Source organism: Arabidopsis lyrata (assembly GCF_000004255.2).
Source record: "Arabidopsis lyrata subsp. lyrata unplaced genomic scaffold ARALYscaffold_5, whole genome shotgun sequence".
Taxonomy (NCBI): domain Eukaryota; kingdom Viridiplantae; phylum Streptophyta; class Magnoliopsida; order Brassicales; family Brassicaceae; genus Arabidopsis; species Arabidopsis lyrata.
In genome coordinates, this window is record NW_003302551.1 from 1695210 (window position 1) to 1708164 (window position 12955).

Genomic DNA, 12955 nt, shown 5'->3' on the forward strand with positions numbered 1-12955 from the left:
AAACATGTTTTTCATGCACCCTATAATTTATTACCATCTTCTTTGTCCAATAATTGATTTACACTTTTGACGCAAGGAATAAAAAAAAAGTTGAATCTGTAACTTTTTAATCATGTTAAAGATATTTCCGTACCTTCTGAATCTCAACTTTACACGTCTCCTTTTTTGTAGTACTTACTTTGGGATTCTCTTTTCAAGTCCATCATAAAGAACCAAAAAGAAAGAAAATAAAAAGCTATGACGACAAAAAGAAAAAGTATAGTGCATGTTGCAAAAATAGAAGGAGAAATATATATGAAATACTCCTTCACTAATGTACAATCGTCGAATTTTGTTGACTAATTTTAATCTTTGAGACTTGTCACTATTCACTAATGTAGATTTGACTAGTGTTGTCCTTAATTGTCGTATATACAGTTATACACATATGGGATAATATTATTATATATCAGCTAAAGCCGATTAGATTACGACGAAGAGCAAGCAAGGATGGCTGCGATCTCTATTCAACAAACATTTAATGGTCCACTTCGTAGTTGAATGGTAATGAAACCGCCTTGAAAGCTCTGTACTTACCGACATTGTTTAAATGTTCGTTCTCTAACCTGTTTTTACGTACCAACAAACCAAACCAAGATTAGTTTTATTAAATACGATTGAAACGTCTCGAATATAGTAACCTTAAGAAAAAGGAGTAATTTAATGTGTCGTAGTAACCTGAAGAAATTCCATATTCCACGACGAATGATCTCAAGACTTGCCACCACGGCGACCACTGTTTGTGTGTGCATGGACTCGAATTTGAAACCCAAAACAGTTTGCATCCACGCAAATCTCAGCACCACGTTTAAAATCTGCGTTTAGTTTAAGTATCAATTAATTTTCTTGAAACATTTTCTAAAACAGTTTTAAACTAGTTAATTAATGCCTAGGATGTTGTGGTCTAAGCAGAACCAGGCGATATCAAGACTGGGCTAAGCACGGACCATACTAAGCCGGGTGGTCCATCACAAAATCCTACTAATATTAATGTTATAACACTCACCATTGCAATTATGTATACTTCCTTGTGTGGGATGAGAAGATTATCGCGTAGCCATGGATTCTTGGATGTTCGATTAAGAAGTCCCCAATCGTAAACCAAGTCCCAATATGTACAGAAAACCACTGCCATAGCCGAGGTAATACCACCTAACAATCTCCAAATAATTTGACGATCTTTTTCGTCATCTACTTCATAAGCCTTCCCTAAGCAAACAGCTACTACTATCAAAATGTACTTGAAACCATTATACCCTTGTTCTATGCTTTTCTCTTCAAACATCCGTCTCATACACTACACAAATATAAAAATGTAAGAGTTGTTTTTATTGAATAACAAAGTAATTATTGAATTAGTAGAGATCAATCTTTTGTACCTGAAGGAAGCGAGAAAAAAATGGGAAAGCAGCAACAATGAATAAGAAAGTATTGAAGACTTGTGAGTCTTTACAAGTGTTTTTCCTTTGTTTGAAATGACCCCAACCGTAGTAACATATGTAGAACTGGATGCTTCGAAGAGTTTGCGCTTGGCTACATAATTGATCTGCCAAGAAGAAATCGGGTAGTGTCACCTGCATGATCAAGAAAGAAATAGTAACATGTTTAATTATGTAAATGATTCAATTTATATATGATGATTCTATTGAGTTTTGATGTTTTACCTTGTAAAGAGGAGCAGCAAGGATGTGAATTAAGCTAGTGAGGAAGAAGAAGCGACTCGATCGGTAGAAGATATTGAATGGTAAGACTAGAACTATGAACATAGCCTATAATTTACATCAAAAAGTTATGAAGCCATGCATTTTTATGGAATCGCTTTAAGTAGTTTGAATCTTCAAAAGCTGATTTTTGGATTTATAGACTTACAATGAGGAGGAAAAGAGGAAGAAGTTCGGTTAATGCTTGGTAATCTTTGGTTTTGGGGTCTGTTTCCATGTCAAGATTGGCAAGAACACAGAGAAGAGCAAGAGCGCCAATGCTGAATCCCACAAAGAGAACTTGTTTGTAGCCAAGTTCAGTTCCTTGTTTGAAACCAAATATGAAGGAATAATTTACTCGATACCGCCTCCAAAAATAAATATTAGCAGCATACATAGTCATGTGTAACACAACGAATCCGAACAAGCTGCAAGAACAAATTTAGAAAAAAAGAAAAAAAAAAAACAGAATATGTCTAATTAAAGGACAATCGAAATTCTTATTTAGATTCGTATATAAGAACATAACAAATGAAGTGTTGTTTAATTTTTTCAAACGTACTTTCTGCGTTTGCGTTTATATTAACGAATATGTTACATTTTCGGGGGAAAAAAACAAAATCTGGTTTTTCATAATTTTTTTTGTGTTTAGCTTTTACTGTACTTTCAATGAATGTGTTTTGTTTAGCATGTTTAAGGCTGTGAATTCATTAAGGAAGAATAGGTACTAAGTGTAACCGCAAAATCTAAAAAAAAATTAAAAATTTGAATCATAAGGCTTACCTATAAAGAGGGAACATCGTATTCATGTATTGTTTTTGGCCATCATCTTGTAAGATGTTTCGGGTGCGTACGATAGCAACAAGAGCCACTATGAGCGAAAACATGCATCCACCCAAGAAACCTGAAACATTATTTCTCATAAGAACATGTAAGTAAAAAATTGAGAAGCAAAAACATGAAAGAGAGAAAAGTACCTAAAAAGAGTAAGAATTATACCTGTTGAAAATGTTAGTCGATGTCTCTCTCTTTTAGGTTTTGGTCGCAAGATGTTCATTCCTTTTGTTCTGTTACCATTCGTGAAATGCTTTATGAATGTAGCTTCAACATTCTCCATCAGTTTCATAACCTTGCACCAAGACCAGAAGAGCACTAAAAGATCAATATTATGACAAACAAAAGAAGCTAGAATTTAATTGTTAATGAGTTAATAATGTTCAATGCCTTGTTCAATGGATTTCTTTGAATTTAGAAAATAAAAAGTTGTCATCAAATCTCCTCAAGTGTTTTTTTTTTATATATATAAACATTTGTTATGTTTTTAATGAAAATATGTCAATATGTTCATATCTCATATAGTCAAATTCATCTATTAAATTCAAAAAAATAATATTAAATTATCTTCAACATCAAAACTAAGCTAACCTCATCAGAGCTTCCAAGGCAAGATTTATCAACCATTGTCATGTAAGGCTTAGCAGCATCCCTCGAAGTTATCTGTATATAACACATTTTCACTTATGAAAAGAGAAAAAACCATCAAATCAAAATATCTCTCTAACCAGTCTAACCTTATCATACTTGGTCAATATCTTCGTAAGCGCCAACACATTCAAGAAGCTGCAAATATTTTTGATAGTTTAAATCTCAATTCCAAAAAAATAATTACCTAATTGATCTCAAATCAAAAGAATAAAAAAGATACGCACCTATAGCTCTTGAGATACCAAAGCTTCCTATGGAACTCGACAAAGGCGCATATTAGCTTCTCCTCAATTTTCCTTAGATTATGTTTGCTGAATTTGAGCTCCGTATGGTTTGATACTTTGATAAGGCTTTTAGTGGTGGACCGAGGAGTTTCCTTCGTGTTGTTGATCTTGATGCTATCTAAAACCCCGGTCAAAACCGGGCTTGAAGCTTTCATCTTGCACAGGTCATTGGACGGTGTGAAGAATATATCATTATGATCTTCTTCATCTGTGTAATTGTCATCTTCATCGGATCGTCGACCAGCTCTACTGGAACCTCCTTCCTCTATGGCCTCCATATGAACTTTCACTACAATCAAACACCAGAAGACAAAAATGTCAATTTTCAAATTTGGCGAGTTTGGTATTGTTTATGTTCATTTGAATATAATACAAACTGAAAAAAATATGGCTTTACTTTGTGTGTTTTAATTTTCTTTTTGCCATGGGACCAAATCCATATGTTATACAATCTTGTAAAACCTAACAATTTCATGTTCAATGAATATTAACATTATTGCGAATAAACAAGAATTCTGAGGCAAATATTTGTCTCCGATTTCAAACAAAAATGAATACATGAAAATCATAGAAAATGATATATTCAGCAGATTTTCATGATATTTATTATTATTATCGTATGCTATTTCATGTCTAATTTTTTTTTGTAATAATCTACTGTAGGAGTTTTAGATGATCAAATTCTCGGTCTATAAATATATTAAATATTTGATATTTCACTTACTAGATGTGTTTTTGGCCAGCTCCGCCGGAGAAAGCGCGACGTGCGAGGCCAAACGAGTCATCTCCACCGTAGTTTCCTCCTCCATCTTTAACCTAAACGCGATTAAAGCATCCATCTGTTTGTTAAGCACCGCCGCTTCTTTCACCACTTCATCCACTTTCTCTCTATAGAATTTCTCCACTTTGTTGTATTCGCCGTCAAGTCGCCGGAAAAACACCAATTCATACTCTCCTCCTTTCTCAGCCGTCATCAAAAACGTTGTCTCGTATCGTTGACTCGCCGTTGAACTCACCTGAATAGGCGCCGTCGTTATTCCATCCTCTATCTCGACCACTGTTGAAGAAGGGCTCATCTGACGGCAACCGCCACCGCCGTGAGGATTGGTTTTGCGTTTGAAACGGTTGATATCTTTGACAAGGGTTTTGAGATACTTGTAGTCCACGTAAGCTTGTTGCCACTCTGATACCATCTGTGAAGAAAATTCTTTTCCGAATTTCATTTTTGTTTCTCTGTTTTTTTTTTTATTTATTGAAATAGAATGTGTGATATACATATTTATAGAATATGTCAAAATGTTAAATTGACCATACATGGATTGAAAATCTTTTAGCGTTGAGTCAATTAGCTAAATTAGGAAACTTATAAGTGAATATGCGAATAAAAATTTACACATGAAATGTTAGTATAGTGGGGGAAAATTACTATATATATGAAGATGATTCTAGTGAATATGCGAATAAAAATTTACACATGAAATGTTAGTATAGTGTGTGAAAATGACTATATATATGAAGATTATTCTTGTGAATATGCGAATAAAAATTTACACATGAAATGTTAGTATAGTGGGGGAAAAAGACTATATGAAGATGATTCTAGTCAATATGCGAATTAAAATTTACCAAAATCAAATGAAAACGTGTTTTGGTTCGTAGCAATGGGAGTTATGTCTAAGTACAATGTATGAACTATAAACTAGTAGTAAACATTTTGGGTAACTTTTTTGTTGTCTATAATCAATGTCATTTTGAAAGACTTTAATCAAAACTTACTACATAAAACTATATAATTATACACCATCTAATGATCTAAAGCAAAACCAGTTTTCATGTTTTTAATTGTTTTAGGTACTTTTACAAAGTATTGTTATTAGGTTTGTGTACTTTTAGAAAGTGCTATTAGGTTTGCTACTTTTAAAAGAGTTTATTATCTGAAAGACTATGTTTTTTCACTGTTTTAAGTACATTATAAAGTGTTATTAGGTACTTTTAAAAAAGTGTGATTAGGTTTAGGAAGTTTTGAAAAGTATTTTTGAAGTTGATTTGGTCATCAAATTATCGTAATAAACACTATTTAAGTAGTAATTTCACAAAATTACTACTTATAGTAATGACATCTCATTGGAAATATCACATAAGGCCTACTTAACATTCTAAAATTAGTATGGAGTGCATTATTAGCCAAAGTATTCACATTTTCATTAGTTTGTTACAAACTTCATTTTTTTATATTTAAACTTCATTTTTACGTTGACAATAGATATAAGAAAGTTTTAACTTGGTTAAAACATTTAGTCGTCCTTTTCATCGTCTTCGTCGTAGTTGAACGGTAATGGAACTGACTTGAAAGCTCGGAACTTCCCCACATTATTCAAATGCTCATTTTCTATCCTGTTTTTTTTTTAAAACAAAGAAAACTTTCAAAAAACCATGAAAGAAAAAACGGTGAAGAAGAAGCCAAAGTAACAATGTGAAGTAAGTAAACCTGAAGAAATTCCACATCCCACGGCGAATAATCTCCAGACTAGCCATAACCGCAAGTGTTGTCTGCTTGTGCAAGAACTCGAATTCGAAGTTCAGTACCGTTTGCAACCACGCGAATCTCAACACAACGTTCAAGACCTGCAGTTTTGTTTTCAAGAATTCAGTTATTTCTCTATGGATTGGAGATTACATAATCGAAGATGTTTTAAATGGGCCTTACCATTGCGGTGAAGTACACTTTTTTCTGTGGGATGAGAAGTTTATCCCGAAGCCATCGGTTTTTAGATGTTTTGTTCAGAAGGCCCCAATCATGAACAAAGTCCCAGTATGTACAGAAAACAGCAGCAAGAACTGAGGAAGAACCAGCTAACACTTTGAGGTGTGATGTAGGATTCTTCGTGTTTTTTCCTTCAAAACTATAGGCTATTCTTAAACAAACAGCTATTACTGTCAATAAGTACTTGACTCCGTTGTATCCTTGATCAAGGCTTCTTTCCTCAATCATCCGTCGCATGCACTGCACCAATTGAACAACAAAGATAATATTATCGAATTTCTCTAGACATATATGTGTCTTTTGAAGAAAATTTTTGTACCTGAAGAAGGCGGGAAAGATATGGGAGTGATGCAACAACGTATAAGGAATATTTGTAGATGTCTGAGGCTTCACAGGTGTTTTTTCTTTGTTTGAAGTCTCCCCAACCATAGTAGCATATGTAGAAGTTGATGCTTCGAAGAGCTTGTACTTGGCTAGTTAATTGATCTCCTAAGAAGAAATCGGGTAACGTTACCTGCATTGAGAAAGCATTAGTAACCATATATGATTATCAACATTGATAAGCCGTTAAATTTCTGTCTTTTACCTTGTAAAGAGGAGCAGCAAGACAGTGAAACAGACATGTGAGGAAGAAGAACCGACTTGAGCGGTAGAGAAAATGGAATGGCATGATTAAAACTACAAACAGAGCCTAAAACAAACATCGTATAGAGTTAGTTCCATCTTATAACTGAGTTTGCATAAATAATTTAAATTTATGGACTTACAACAAGAAGGAAAAGAGGAAGAAGTTCGGTTAATGGTTTGTAATTTTTGGTTTTGGGGTTTGCTTCCATATCAAGATTTCCAAGAACACAAAGCAACGCAAACGTTCCAATGGTGAATCCCAGGAATAGAACTTGTCTGTAACCAAGTTCAGTTCCTTGCTTGTACCCAAATATGAAGGCATAATTTACTCGATAACGCTTCCAATAGTATATATCAATAGCATACATAGTTATGTGAAGCACGATGAACCCGAACAAGCTGCAGGAAAAACAGAAAAGACAGAGAGAGTGCGTCTAAACAACAAGATTCACCTCAAAAAGCTCAAAATAAGAGGCAAAGTAAGTTTTACCTATAGAGAGGGAACATAGTATTCATGTAAGTAGTATGTACTTCTTCCGACATGGTTTTCCGGGTGCGTATGATGGCAACAAGAGCCACGATAAGAGAAAACACACATCCAGCAGAGAAACCTGGAACCAAATTCCTCATAAACACAAATTGACAAGAAAACACTAAACAACATTGAATATCTGATTTTACCGGTGGAGAATGTAACTCGGTGTTTCTCTCTTTTCATCTGAGGTCGTAAAATGTTCATTCCTTTTCTTCTATGACCATTTGCAAAATGCTTTATGAATGTGGATTCAACACGTTGTATGAGTTTCATTAGCTGCGATATACGAGAAGATCAAAAACAGAGGAACCAAAAAACAGAGGAATCAATGGAGTTACTAAACTAGTCAAGCTCACCTCATCAGAGCTTCCAAGGTACGAATTATCAACCATTTTCATATAAGACTTTGAAGCGTTTCTTGAAGTTATCTGCCTCAGAGTAATTTCGTCGAACACCTTTCAGTCATACTTCAAAAAAAGAAAAAAAAAACTCTCAAATCAAAATCTCGATCTCTAACCAATCTTTACCTTATCATACTTCTTCAATATCTTCGAGAACGCCAACACATTCAGAAAACTGTAGCTTTTTAGGAGACGAAGCTTCTGGTAAAACTCGATGAAGGCGAATTTGAGCTTCTCTTCGACTTCGTTCAAGTTTTGTCTATTGAATTTGATCTCATTTTGGCTTGAGGAATTAAGGACGCCTTTAATGGTGGACCGAGGCGTTGCTTTAGTGTTGTTGATCTTGATGCGATCTAAAACCTCGATTGGAGCTGGCCTCGCACCTCTCATCTTCGTTTTCACGTCACCGGTTGCTCCGCCGTCGGAGGCGTGATCTTCGTCTTCGTATTCTCTGCTGAAGCTTCCTTCTTGTATAGCCTCCATGTTAGCTTGAGCTCGAGGATTCACTGTAACCAAACGCGAGGGAGATATAGAAATTCATCAATTTCAAATTGGCGATCCGGTTATGACAAAGCTTTTATAAACCGGATTTTATCTGTGACGTCAATTTTTTTTTTTTTTGGGTTTAAATAGTGATGTCAATTTTACTCGATCTTTAAGTTTAAAGTTTAAACAGAGTACTTTTGTCTTTTGGTTAGTAGTAATTTAAATGTGATTTAAATAATGACTTTCAAGAAAAAAAAAAAAAAAAACATTAGAAATGGTCATAAATTGACGCAGACTAATTGTTGTCACAGAAATTAAAATAAAATTTGATCATATAAGAACTTTCAAATTGCAAATAAGTAGTGCTATTAGGAAGAATCTCAAGTTGAAACTGTTTTAATTACTGCATGTAAAAAAAAAAAAAAAACAGAATTAACTGCTTTAATTTTCTTACTGGTTCGAGTTCTGGCGGGTGTAGTAGCCGCGATCACCGCAGTCGAAGTCGCGATATCGGAGGCCAAACGAGTCATCTCCACCGTGCGTTCCTCCCATCCCCACCCAACAGGATTCTCCACCTTAACCCTAAACGCAATAAGAGCATCCATTTGCTTATTAAGCATAATCGCATCCTTCATTACTTCTTCCACTTTCTCTTTATAGAATTTCTCAATTCTATTAAACTCATCGTCGAGTCGCCGGAAAAAGACCAATTCATACTCTCCTCCTTCCTCTGCCGTCATTAGAAATGTCGTCTCTAGTCCATGAGTCGATTTGTTTACAAGTATTGGAGCTTTACCTATTAGGAATCCCACATCGAAAATAAAAGCAAACTTAGGATAACACCAAAAAAAACATGGACTAATCCACTCGTTACTAGTTAGTTTTAAGTTAGAAACCTATGAAACTTAAGATTACCTTCTTCAATGTCTGTTCCCGAAGAATAGTTGGATTGACCAGAGCTTTGTCTTTTCTTTCCCGGCGTTTGAACAAGACCGCTAAATGCTCGATACAGGGTCATTTTCCGGCTAATTCCTTCACCGGAGACAGCATGATGTGGAGGAGGAGGGTTGGTTTTGTGTTTGAGTTTGGTGATTTCTTTGAGAAGGGTTTTGAGATAATCGTAGCTTATGTAAGCTTGTTGCCACTCTTGTACCATTTGTGACGACAATTCTTTACCAAACTTCATCTTACTCTTTCTAGATTTCTTGTTTTGAAATCTTACTTTGCTGTGTCCGAAAGAAATACAAAAAGGAAGTTTATATATACAGAAACAGAAGCAAATGTAGTGACTTATAGTTATATGACCAATTGTATAGAAATTTAGTTTTAAAATAAATTGTTAGCTGGAAAATACGACATGGTCGATATTTTTGTGAAACGTTATCTTATTGTTTACGTTAAAGTATTAAACATTAGTATAAAATATTATTTCACAAGAAATTGAGCCATTTGTAAATTGTCGTTCGAGTGATGCAATCGTCAATATTAGAGCATACGAGTATTAACGATCTTGTGGATTAAATGATCCATGATATATTAATCGAGGTTTCAATCCATGTTGCTTGACAAACATAAATAATGCAGTTCTATCAAATAAATAATACATATATAATATATGAGAATTGTTATTAGATGATCCATAACAAAATTAAGCGAAGTTTTAATCGATTAAGGACACACTATCATTCATGTATGTCGCCATTCTGATCCATTGACGATGTCAAAGCTTTCTCTAGATTCGAACAAATTGTGATCTTATACATTAATCTCAAAATTTACATCAGCTTATGTTTTTAGTACTCTTTTTAGATAAAACTTAATTAATCATCACTCAGTATATATATATACTTATTAGTAACCATCTATACTATTAATTGGGAATCACTAGAAAATAAAGAACCTTTTGTTGTAGAATATTACATGAAATGTCATTGATATTTTTGAATTTGAAAAAGGAAAAAAAAAATTGGAAAAATGGTATTTGTGTCCATTCGATATTTGTATTTTTAATATAAAAAAATCTGAAATTAAATCAACAAATTTAATAACTACCCAATATTTATGGAAATCGTTTAAAGTAGTTTCTATACAATCAACAAATTAATAACTACCCAATATTTATGGAAAATTTTTAAAGCAGTTTCCACAAAAAATCTAACTATTAATTTCAAAATTGTATATGTGTAAACTTATTTAATTTCGTAATATATATTGAGATACTTCCGGAAAAAACAAAATAAAAATCAATTTAGTATCATCATATAATTTAGATTTAAATCTATTTTTTTTAAGAAATTATACTAATAAATTCAGATTAGTATAGATGGAAAGAAAAAAAAGTTTAAATTTTATATATGTTTACTTATTTAATTTGGCAAGGTAATGTTAGATATTTCCGGAAACGACAGTACAATTTAATATAACTAAAAAATAACAAAGGATAATTTATTTTTGATTTTTAAAATTTCCATAATAAAATCATACTAACTAATTTTGATTAGTTTCGATGAAAGAAATAAAAAGGCTATTTGTTCCAATGTTTTAAAAAAAACAGTTATTATATTTCCCAAAATATAATATAAACCAAATATTTTGTATTTTGAAATATAGAATATTCCTCGAATAAATTACGAATTTTAGATACATCATAGTCTCAAAAATATTTTGTGATTTGAATGAAATGCATGAGCCATAGACAATCCAAACTTTCCTCTCATGTTTTGATTTATTTTTAATTAAATATAGTAATGTCAAAAAATCAGTAAATATATAGTCGGCTAATAAGACTCTATTAGTAGCCCATAAAATGTTGCCCACTACATAATAAAACCTATGTATCATTACACTAAAAGTGTGAGACCATAAAATAATATAATCAGTTTTAAGATTAATTCAGGAAATAATATAATTCAGGAAATTATTATTACAACAATTAAAAAATTATTATGTGTTTTCCCATGGTTAATACACAATTCTCTTAAAACATTTACATAGAACCCTTCACTAACCATAATTTTACCCATTTACATCAAACTATTAATAAAATACCTAAAATAAAATTGTTACTGTAACACTACTTTACATCAATCAAAACTATAATATTTTGACATTTCATATAACTTTTCACTATTTTTCAATTTAAAACTTTTAAGATTTGCAGTTTCATAAATTTTACTCCGCACGAACGTGCGGGTCCAGATCTAGTTTTAATATTAATTTAACCACATGATTGTTAAAATGTCTCAATTTGAATTACATGTAATACGTTTACCAAGTCATTAATCAATGTTATGTGTCGCTGTAAATGTGTATATTATATATTGCTAAGGCTACTTTCTACTTTCAATAAATGAAATATTCGAGTTTTGAATCCATCAATATACATTGTCAATGCCGTTTACCATTGTAATAAAGTCTTCACAATATATATTTAGTACAACAATACCCATTGGCCATTGTGGACGAGTCAAGCAGAGAAAAGTACTTTTCATTATTAGTAGAAATGAGAAAAAAAAATATGTTTTCCTTGGCCACCAAATCCTTGTATTATGATATACAACCCGAAAAAAAAACTTCAATACGATCAATAAAATGTAAAAAAAAACTTTTAATTTACCTTTTAAAACCATTGAAACAATTAAACAAACTTTTCAATAAAATTCAAATTTTATTTTATTTTTGGCAATAAATCTTTAATACCACAACTAAAAAACGTTAGAAAAAATTAAATTTTTACTAGCATTAAATTAAAAACGTGAATCAAATTAATTTATTGTTAGCATTAAATATTGATTTGTTAGAATAATATATCAATTTATTGTGTTTTTTTAGATATGGCACTAAAAAACTATTACATTTTTTTTTCTAGCATTCAAATAGGAAACCATTTGATTTGAAAATATTTGTTTGTTATAACTACATATACGATTTATATATTTGCAAATCAATAACTAAATTTTGTTTAAATATTTTTAGGAATAAAGCCAATTAAGAATGAAAGATCCTATTGAATATTTTCATTTAATTATTTTCTAATAGCATTAATCTCTCAAATTTGTTATCGCAATCTTAGGAAATATTGCCGTAAATCAGCTATAACTAATTAATGTTATTTACTATTAAGATTTATTTGTAAATTTGGTTAAGAAAAATATTTTCTCAGATTTTATTTGTAGGGACTAAATGTACAATATTGAAATTGTAAAAGGATTTTTGAGGCCAATCTTCTCCAAAAATGTATATATAGATTTTTGATAACATGTTCGAATAATGGATTACTATATAACATTTTCAATAATATTTTCGATAAAATTTTCGAATAATAGATTAGTATATAACATTTTCGAATTATATTAATTGTGTAATCGTTTGAAGAAATATTTTTTCAAATGATATGAATTATATAAACAAAATCTTTTAATATCTTTAAACCCGTTTGACCCGTTGACCCGTTAATATATATTAGTGACATGGAATAAAATGATTATGATTAGAATTCTCTAATGGCATACATTGTAATTTCTTACAAAATCAACGTTATGATCCTTAGGATGTACTTCCCAAATATTAGTATAGGATATATATATATATATATATATATATATATATATCTTTTCTTAATAACTATTTAATAT

At 31.8% G+C, this 12955-nt stretch overlaps 2 protein-coding genes across 2 annotated transcripts; both read right to left on the reverse strand.

Annotated features, from left to right (window-relative positions):
* Positions 1 to 1394: 1394 nt before the first annotated feature.
* Positions 1395 to 5271, reverse strand: LOC110228075 (phosphate transporter PHO1 homolog 6). Its single transcript, XM_021024207.1, has 9 exons — positions 4233 to 5271; positions 3449 to 3797; positions 3311 to 3359; positions 3165 to 3236; positions 2739 to 2868; positions 2523 to 2643; positions 1909 to 2167; positions 1704 to 1808; positions 1395 to 1613 (listed from the first exon to the last, which is right to left on the reverse strand). Exons 1-9 carry the CDS (start codon positions 4822 to 4824, stop codon positions 1395 to 1397), a joined length of 1896 nt encoding a protein of 631 aa, XP_020879866.1. The 5' UTR covers positions 4825 to 5271.
* A 385-nt stretch (positions 5272 to 5656) lies between these two features.
* On the reverse strand, positions 5657 to 9576 carry LOC110228749 (phosphate transporter PHO1 homolog 2). Its single transcript, XM_021026925.1, has 12 exons — positions 9237 to 9576; positions 8776 to 9117; positions 7962 to 8341; positions 7791 to 7862; positions 7581 to 7710; positions 7390 to 7510; positions 7040 to 7298; positions 6859 to 6963; positions 6592 to 6786; positions 6216 to 6512; positions 5997 to 6133; positions 5657 to 5902 (listed from the first exon to the last, which is right to left on the reverse strand). The coding sequence occupies exons 1-12, from the start codon at positions 9505 to 9507 to the stop codon at positions 5803 to 5805; spliced, it is 2409 nt and encodes an 802-aa protein (XP_020882584.1). The 5' UTR covers positions 9508 to 9576; the 3' UTR covers positions 5657 to 5802.
* Between the last annotated feature and the right edge of the window lie 3379 nt (positions 9577 to 12955).